Source organism: Heliconius melpomene, chromosome 2 (assembly GCF_056956725.1).
Source record: "Heliconius melpomene rosina isolate 202511_hmr_F chromosome 2, ASM5695672v1, whole genome shotgun sequence".
NCBI lineage: Eukaryota > Metazoa > Arthropoda > Insecta > Lepidoptera > Nymphalidae > Heliconius > Heliconius melpomene.
In genome coordinates, this window is record NC_140390.1 from 4,954,868 (window position 1) to 4,964,045 (window position 9,178).

At 33.1% G+C, this 9,178-nt stretch overlaps 2 protein-coding genes across 2 annotated transcripts; both read left to right on the forward strand.

Annotated features, from left to right (window-relative positions):
* Positions 1–537: 537 nt before the first annotated feature.
* LOC146540516 (macrophage migration inhibitory factor-like) lies at positions 538–1,526 on the forward strand. The gene is made up of 3 exons (XM_085201760.1): positions 538–837; positions 1,007–1,179; positions 1,335–1,526. The coding sequence occupies exons 1-3, from the start codon at positions 730–732 to the stop codon at positions 1,411–1,413; spliced, it is 360 nt and encodes a 119-aa protein (XP_085057886.1). The 5' UTR covers positions 538–729; the 3' UTR covers positions 1,414–1,526.
* Positions 1,527–3,499: 1,973 nt separating this feature from the next.
* Positions 3,500–9,176, forward strand: beag (IC cytokine homolog beag). Its single transcript, XM_085199319.1, has 11 exons — positions 3,500–3,786; positions 3,867–4,061; positions 4,290–4,353; positions 4,750–4,824; positions 5,572–5,679; positions 5,959–6,023; positions 6,209–6,452; positions 6,761–6,908; positions 7,255–7,461; positions 8,157–8,323; positions 8,988–9,176. The coding sequence occupies exons 1-11, from the start codon at positions 3,638–3,640 to the stop codon at positions 9,063–9,065; spliced, it is 1,500 nt and encodes a 499-aa protein (XP_085055445.1). The 5' UTR covers positions 3,500–3,637; the 3' UTR covers positions 9,066–9,176.
* The last annotated feature ends 2 nt before the right edge of the window (positions 9,177–9,178 follow it).

The window sequence follows — 9,178 nt, forward strand, 5'->3', positions numbered from 1 at the left end:
GTTAGATTATTTTGGCTCAGCTTCCGGCAGAGCGATTATTAATTGAATTAAAAAATTAAGCAATTAACAATTTGCTTATAAATAAAACAATGTTACTCATGTTTTTTGTGGTTTTACAGATCAATTTATCTGAATGTATCAGAATCAGTTTATACAATCATTCTGATTTAGATCACATAGCGTCGTGCGTGGTCACCAGGAGTTATAAACACGTCTCTCACAGATGCTGTGCATCGTCACATCCCAAATAATAGTACAAGTTTTACATAACAATAAAACTTGTATTATTGTGGAGAGACGATGCACAGCATCATTTTAAGGCTCCTGGTGAGAATCTGCTATGAGGTAAGAAGCGTAGTGTCGCCTATTATACGTTCCGGCGCCCTACCACCTGAGACCACGTGACTTCCGGCGATCGCTGATTGGTCGAAGACAGCAACCGGAAGTGAAAATCATTGGATAATCAAAGGGAAGTATACAGCGCCCTCTCACAGATGCTGTGCATCGTCTCTCCACAATAATACAAGTTTTATTGTTATGTAAAACTTGTACTAATATTACTTGAACTTTGACTCTAAAAGTAAAAATATATTTGATTATCTCCTAAAATTCAGTAACAACAGATTGGAAGTCAGCTTTAAACGCCTAATTGCTTAGTGGCGATTTGTATATAAAGTATTATATACATTTCGCAAATTCGTTCTAATTTAAGATACTTTCGTTCTAAAAATGCCTCATTTTAGAATTGAGACGAATATACCGAAATCTAAAATTCCACAGGATTTTGTTAGTAAAGCAATCCCTGTGCTTGCTAAAGCTCTTGGAAAACCAGAACAAGTAGGTATCATGATATTGAAATAAAATAGGACACAAATTAGACTCGTACAACATATCCTTGTATTCTTTTGTACCAGTCTATGACTCCCATCTTGGAGGTTCACAGGATATATCAGGAGATATATCCTGTGAACTACCTAACTAAATGGATAAACCTATTATCTTTCAGTACTGTGTAGTATCTGTTATCCCAGATGTTCTAATGAGTTTTGGAGGTAGCTCTGAACCATGTGCAGTTGCAAATCTCATGTCAATTGGTGCCCTGGGGGTTGAACAAAACAAGAAACATTCAAAAGTTCTTTTTGAGTTGGTAGAAAAAGAATTGGGTGTTGGAAGTGACAGGTAGGACCAAACAGTATGATATATTGTGCCATATTCAATTTTATCGCAATAGTGTTTGTTTATTTTTGTTTTGTAATGTTTCCATTTAGTCTAGTATACAAAAGAACATTATTTATATTTAGAAATTTAAGATTTTTCGTGTTCTCCCTTTTCAGAATGTATATAACATTTCAAGACGAACCAACTGGTAATGTGGGATTCAAGGGTACTACCTTCCATGCTATATTTGGTTAAACTTTTGTACTATATCCTATTCTTATTTCTTAGAATCTCTATATAAATTATGTATTAATGTCAATAATCTGTCTTCTTATGTATTTACATTAAATTGAATTATATTAAGTTTTCTGTGTAGTTTTATTTACTAAAAAGGTCTTATTACTTATTAAAAGTACTTATTAGTGTGTAAGATAATATTTTAAAGTTTTAGATTGTTTGATTGTTAAAGAAAATAAATTTTAGAGGCAGAATCAATGGCAATTTTAGAGGCAGAGTGAATGTGCCAGCACAATTTTAGTAGGAATGGATAGAAAGTTACGTAGTTGATGTAATGGTGCAACCGCTGCAAATACTTTATAATACCTAAGATAAAAGCTTAGTTATGGTATTAAAACAATGTTAGTAAATGAGACTATAATTCATCAAGCAATATAGACAGTAAATCATAAAAAGAAGAGTCTTGGACTACCTATTATAATCACCTTCGAGTCTTCTTGGGGTTCATAACCAGGTGATGGGTACCCCAGACAGATAATACACTATTTATTGCATATTATTATGAATGTATTATTTTAACTTTGAAGATTGTAATTGTGTAATGGCGCAGTGTGTGACGCGACGGTTGTGGGTTCGCTGCCCTCAGGGGAATAAATTATGAAATATTTTTGCTGAAGCCGTTGTGGTGCAGGGGCACAAGGGTGTGAATGTAACGCGACGGTTGTGGGTTCAATACCCACTCGGAAAGGAAATATTTATTTATATTTCCATTTCTTCGCTCTACTGTCTGGGCAAAAGCGCGGCGTTGTGTTCCGCCACTAAACACGCATTGCCACTAGAATTCGGCGGAAAGTGGGAAACTGAGTGTAACGCTAACGCTAGATCATCTTTGCAGGCAACCCTGTTTTGTAGTGTTCAGAAAAAAATAAGCTTTAATTTGATATATAATTCATTAAAAAATCACGAGTTATTATCAAATTATTAACATTTAGTGACATCTTTAAACCAGGCAACCCTAGACTTGCGGCAGACTGAGAGCTGGCAACCCTTAATTTTCCAATTCCTTATGCGATTGTCTTTCAAATGATGTGCGATTCATATAAAAAACGTATGGGTGCAATTTTCTCCAAAAACGAGTCACGAAAAAATGTAATTAAAGGTGATTGCGGCAGGATTCTTCCAGGCAACCCAGGTGTAATCTGATCTACTAATCATGTATTATTCATTAATATGGGTTTAATTAAGAAAACTCGTATATGCAGGATTCAACGGCCGGATCTCAGGGTATAAATTCACTCTTAAGTGATAAATGAATATGGCATGGTAAAAGGATTTTATTGAATAGAATTTGCTATAGTACCATAATTAACATAATATATTTTAAATTATGATTCAAGAGTGACGAAATTGGTGAAATTACGCATTTTTGTTATTTTTTTTTGGTGTATTCAAAGATGCAAATATAAATTTGATTTAAATAAGTACAATGATGTTTAAACAATATTTTTTTTCGAATATATCCAGCGAAAAATACAGTCGCGGCGCAATAAACTGCGACTATAAACTTGGGTTCGATACCCACTCGAGGAAAAGAAATATTTATTTTATTTAATATTTTCATTTCTTCGCTTTAATTCCGCTGAGTATCGCCACTCAGCACGCATTGCCTCCAGAATTCGGCGCAAGGTGGGAATGGATAGTCTTAATACTAGATTACCTCTGCCTTACCTGCCCTATGCCCTATGCCTTTGCCTATGTACGGGATACAGCGTGAAGCTGATTTTTTAAATTTAAAAATTAAATAAGGCATTAGTGTGTACTAGTTATGCTATTGACCAAAGAAAATTATATTCTATAGAGCTATTGACAGTGTCTGACTGTTAAAAATCTTCTAAATAAATAGAGATCTTTTTATTCTAATCAATATTAATTCTCGTAAAATTTGTATTTTAAATAGTTATTTTTCCATTTCAGGTGTACAAATAAAGTGCAGATTCGAGATAGTATTTTTTTACTCTATATATTTTGTATCTGTATTGAATGTCAAAGCAAATGTTTGACATTTGTTATGTGCTGTTACGCTACAGGCAGCGGGCCAGCCTTTTATTTTAAATGGTGTATTCATTATTGATAGCGATGTTGTAACATAAATAATATGGAATAACATTTGTTGATCCATTTTAAACCAGATAATACAAATTATTCCAATTTATTTTTAAGTCGTGATATTAAACATTGCAATATGGATGATCATAGAAGTGTTGAGGACACTCCTGTGTCCCAAAGGCTTACTAATGACGATTTTAGAAAATTGCTTATGACACCAAGATCTACCCCATCTGGAGGAACTCATGCAGCTGGCTCCGTTAGGGAGGCTATGGCTAATGCTGGGTTGGTTAAATTATTCTAGAACTGCTCTATTGATTTTTGGACGCACACATTATATACGCTTATCAAATTTAACTTTATAGGTCTATGCCACCGCCACCAGAAAATAAGGGTGAGCTCCGTCGCAAAAAGAAATCATATTATGCTGCTTTAAAAAAACAAGAAGACAATAAACTTGCAGAATTAGCAGAGAAATATAGGGATAGAGCTCGGGAAAGACGTGATGGAGTCAATGAATTGGCATCCGATCCTACTAGCACTGCAAGCAGTGCTTACAGGTAAATGGAGTGGTGTTTTAAATATTATATTTGTTATGTTAGAGGCCAGGCAACTACAACAATCAACAAATAAATGGCAGTGTAAAACACTGCCTTTTAGATATTGTTGTTTATTTAATATTTTTGATGTTTGTGGTGTAAATACAAAAAATACAATGGGAAAAATTGTAGTCATTCAATAATCATATTAACATAAGATTAACATCATTCATTTGTTTTATTTTCTAGAGCTGTGGCTCCAGATGCCAAATCAGGAATGGATGCAAAAGAAAGAAGACGGCAGATGATTCAGGTGAACTTTTAAAAAAATTTTATAATGTAATATTTTTTAGTATAAAAAAATATAACAAATCAAATTACATGATAACTGTGTTGAATAAAGCTATTTTTTATATATGTTTTAAATATTTTTTACTTATTTTTTTAGCCAGGGCCTACAGGGCTGCATATATATTTTTAATGTAGTATCATGATTATGTTGAATGGGAAATTCTTAGTAGAGAAAGAAAAGGAAAATTAATTCTTTCCTCCAAGTTTATAGTCTAAAACTATGCCTCTGTGCCCCATTGCCCTTAAATATTTGTTATTTTTAGTAAAATAAGTAAAATTAAAACATCACATAATATAAATTTCAAATTTAATAAATATAAAAAATAATAATATAAAAAAAAACATTTTACTTTTCTAGGAATCAAAATATCTTGGAGGTGACATGGAGCATACTCACTTGGTGAAGGGTCTTGATTATGCGTTATTACAAAAGGTAAAAAAAATATTTTATTTTTAAAATAAATAACATATATTTTAGGGAAACACATTTTTAGAGTTTCAACATCTAAAATGAAAAAAAACAGAACCATTATAGGATCGCTTTGTAGTCCTGTCTGTCTGTTTGTTACATCCATCAATCTTAGAGTTATCAAGCTAAAATAATTGTCAAATATTATATGGAAAAAATTAACCTCCAGTCAATACAATCAAAAGATAAAAATGGTTATGCTAAAAAAATGTTGCTGCATACTATCTGTAATTCACCACATAATGAACCATACAAGCTAATTCTGGTTGACCTAGAGTTATGAAATTTGGCGAGAAGTAAAAATTTTACAGTAAAAATCCAAAAATAAATTCGAAAAAAAAAATATAATTTATGGATATATCACAAAAATAAATCCTTTAAAACTTATGATATAGTTGATTTAATACAAAATTAGTGGAAAAACAAACAGTGATACTGGACAGTGATACTGGACAGTGATACTGGACAGTGATACTGGACAGTGATACTGAAGTGATACTGGACTGGTTTTTCTATTTTTTCTTTATGGAGTTAAGACATTCCATGGTGAGTGGCAGAATTCCAGAGCAGGAAATCCCCAATTGATATATGAAATAGTTTTATCCCCAAATGAAAATTGAATCCACAACTATTACATTTACACACAGAGTTAGTTGTATTGCACCACTATAAAAGAGATTATATTATAGGTAAAATTATATTTTATAATAGGTTCGTTCAGAAATACAAACTCGTGAGCAAGAGCAAGAGGCAGAAATGGAGCGGCTTGTGTCTGAACCTGAAGAAGTAGTTAAAGAGAAAAAGGAAATTGTTCCAGTGGTATGTAAATGTGACATACATAATTATTAGAAATAGATTTTTTTTCTAGCTTTACTCTATATCTAATATATACCAGGGAAGGCAGAGAGACCCTAGTGTCTAACACTATATATTGCGTACTAAACTCAATAGTATGCTCTGTTTTGTTACCAGAGTGAGGAAGTAAAATAATTTATTCCACACAGTGGGAGTCGCATCCACAACCGCCGCGTTTACAGTCAGACGACGCCGACGACGACGATTATTTTTACTACGAATTGAAATTTTATTTTATTTCAGGAAGAAGAAATGCAGTTTCAGATTCCAATGGCGAAAAACGTTTATAATTTAGTTTTGGAACAGAGGTAAATCAACATGTTTTTTTTTAATTTATAATGAATGAGTATAATATGTAATACAAGCGGGCGAGGTGGCCGCTAATACTAAATAAACGTGACCAATCTGTCCCTTTGAAGAGTTTAATTTAAAATGTCTAAAAATCACCAAGATCAAAGATCATAGAATAAATACATTCAATATCACTTCACAGATCAAAGAAAGTGTTACGTAACGAACTATTCGCGGCCGGACGTATGGCCTACGTAGTGGAATTAGACGAGGAAGGCACAATAGACAGTGACATACCCACAACCCTGACCAGGAGTAAGGCTGACGTGCCTGAAGCTGATGAGAGGAGTTCAGCGTCGACCGGAAACGATGTGGTTTTGGATAAACTGGCGCAGATATTCTCTTACCTGAGACATGGGAGGCACAGGAAATTGAAGAAGACTAAGGTGTTTATTTTTTTTTATTGTTTTATTTTATGTATATTTGTAAAGAGGCGTGTGGCAGGGTAAACCTTGTAAAGTTGTAATGTGATATCGTCAATCTATAAATATGATGGTTGTGAGTTCGAATCCGACCTAGGGAAGTTTTCTACTCGATTACTCCTAAGACACTCGCAGCCGCCGAATTTTCGAGACATTACGTGTTGAGCGAAACTCAATGTCGGACTCTGTCTTGTTAACAGAGCGAGGAAATAAAAATAAATAATTAATTAAAGTTATAACAATATAATTTAATTTGAAATTATTTTTTTTAGGATAAAACGACGGAAAAAGGCCGTAATGAAGATTCTATATACGGAGACATAGGAGACTATGTTGCGGGCGACAAGCGCAACGATCGTAGAGATGAACGCCCTCGATCTGGTTACTTCGATAAACCCATGGAAATTGAAAAGGAAGAAGGTACGGTTTTTATTGTGAAACATCATTATTTTGGTAAATGTTAACCTTTTTATTGCTACTAATTAAAATAAGTTATAATATAATTATAATCTGTGGCTGATTTGCCTAAATCTCTTGACCAGTTTCATAAAATTTTAAATTAAGGTATAAATTTACTTTATAATTACTTTGTTTATCAATGGCATTTTTTAAAAATACTTTAATATATAATTTTTAAAAATACAAATATTAAAGTTTTGCTATTGTTACTACTATGCTGGTTTAGAATGAAATAAAGCTCACCTATATGATATTACATTTTAAATACTTAAGATTTCAATAAATTTTTTTCTTTATTACTACTCAGGTCCAGGCCCCTTACCTCGCCGGCAAGTCGGTAACCCTGAAGAGCGTGACAAACGATCAGCGGCACTTCTGTCACGTCTCGCCGCTGAGCCCGAGGGGTACGCGGAGTGCTACCCCGGGCTGAGGGAGATGGATGACGCCATTGACGACTCTGATGATGAAGTGGACTATAGCAAGATGGACGCTGGGAACAAGAAGGGTCCTATAGGTTTGTATAGTATAACGAAATCGAACACCTCGAGGCTTTTACAGAATTTATATTTTTTTCATTAAGCTTGTACAATGTATCTCTTAAATTCTTATACAGCATGTTGTTCTAGAGGACCTCTTTCTCTTTCCGCTACCAATTCCAAAAGTGCATCTTGAATTTTCCGACCACATAAAGCCTCATTTTAGTAGTGTCCTCTGGTGGTAGTCCTATAAACTTATTTTCAAAACTAAACAAAGAGGTTGATTAACATTTTTATAATAAATAATTGTGAATATCAAAACTATAAATATATATATCATTACAATAGCCCGACCGCAGTTGATAAAGAAAAAAAAAACAAGAAATTATATTATCAGTTGCACAATAAGATACTGCATTCAAACACAGAATATTTTGTACTCCTTTTATTTAAAATTAAATATATTTATAATATTTTTTTGTTTGCTACATTTCATAATTTTGTTATTAAGTTGTATATGAAGATGAGAAGACCTCATAAGAATGTATAGCTTATTAGTTATAGAACCGGGACGGGTCTAAAGAGGCGCGATTTCGAGTCCGCTAAGTAAAAAAATACATGTACTCTAAAAATATTTAACTTCTTTTAATGTGGCTTAATAATAACAATATGTAAATATATAAATAGCCTTTTGTATATTTATTTATATTTTTTATAATTTTGTTTCCAAAAGGTCGTTGGGACTTCGACACGCAGGAGGAGTACTCGGCGTACATGAGCAGTAAGGAGGCGTTGCCAAAGGCCGCTTTCCAATATGGAGTGAAAACCCAGGACGGCCGCAAGACAAGAAAAACCAAAGATAAGAGTGAAAAGGCGGAATTAGATCGGGAATGGCAACAGGTACTGGAACATATGTGTATATTGTAACTTTATGTTTACTAAGGAGCCCTAATGTCTATTTTTAAATATTAGGGCCTCTACAGCTTCACTTTTTGAACATGTTTCCAACAGGGTAGGTTAGGTTAGAAACACAATATTAAAACACTCTGTTCCCCGTTTTAACGATTTTATCGATTTGGAAATTTCTACAAAAATATTGTAATATTGTCAGACAGCTGTAACGTTGTCAGACATGTTTGACAATATTACTACAATCCGAGTATCATGTCAGACAGATTGTCAGACTGTAGTAATGTAGACTTTTTAGAAACTTATTATTATTGCCCACATGTAACACGATAGCTAGGCTAAAATATTTTATTCCTCCGAGCAGGAATTGAACAGACAACCGTGGCGTTTTAGGCGATGGCCGCTATATTTGATATTTTTGAGAAATGTTATTAGTATTTTAGGAGTAGTCGGAGTTCCATTCTTGCTAAAGTAAAGCTTTATTTATTTTATGATATTTGTATTAGCATTACAACGTTTAGTTAAACTAATCCAAAAAAAAAATGCTTGAAGTCCTTGCACAAGCAAGCAAAAACGAATATATTAGAAAAGTTGTGACCCTTTTTTTCAAAATAATATGCATTTATAGATTGATAAATGCTTTAAATTGTTTCAGATACAAAATATTATACAAAAACGAAAAGCCCCGCAATACACAGGAGACGAGACTGGCTTCAAGACACCTAGATATTAAACAATAAAATTTATTACGTAAAATATTTTAAATATTATGTACTTTTCTATGTACTAAGATTTAAATACCATGTGTAAATAACATAAATGAAAGAAATAAACTTTTCACATACT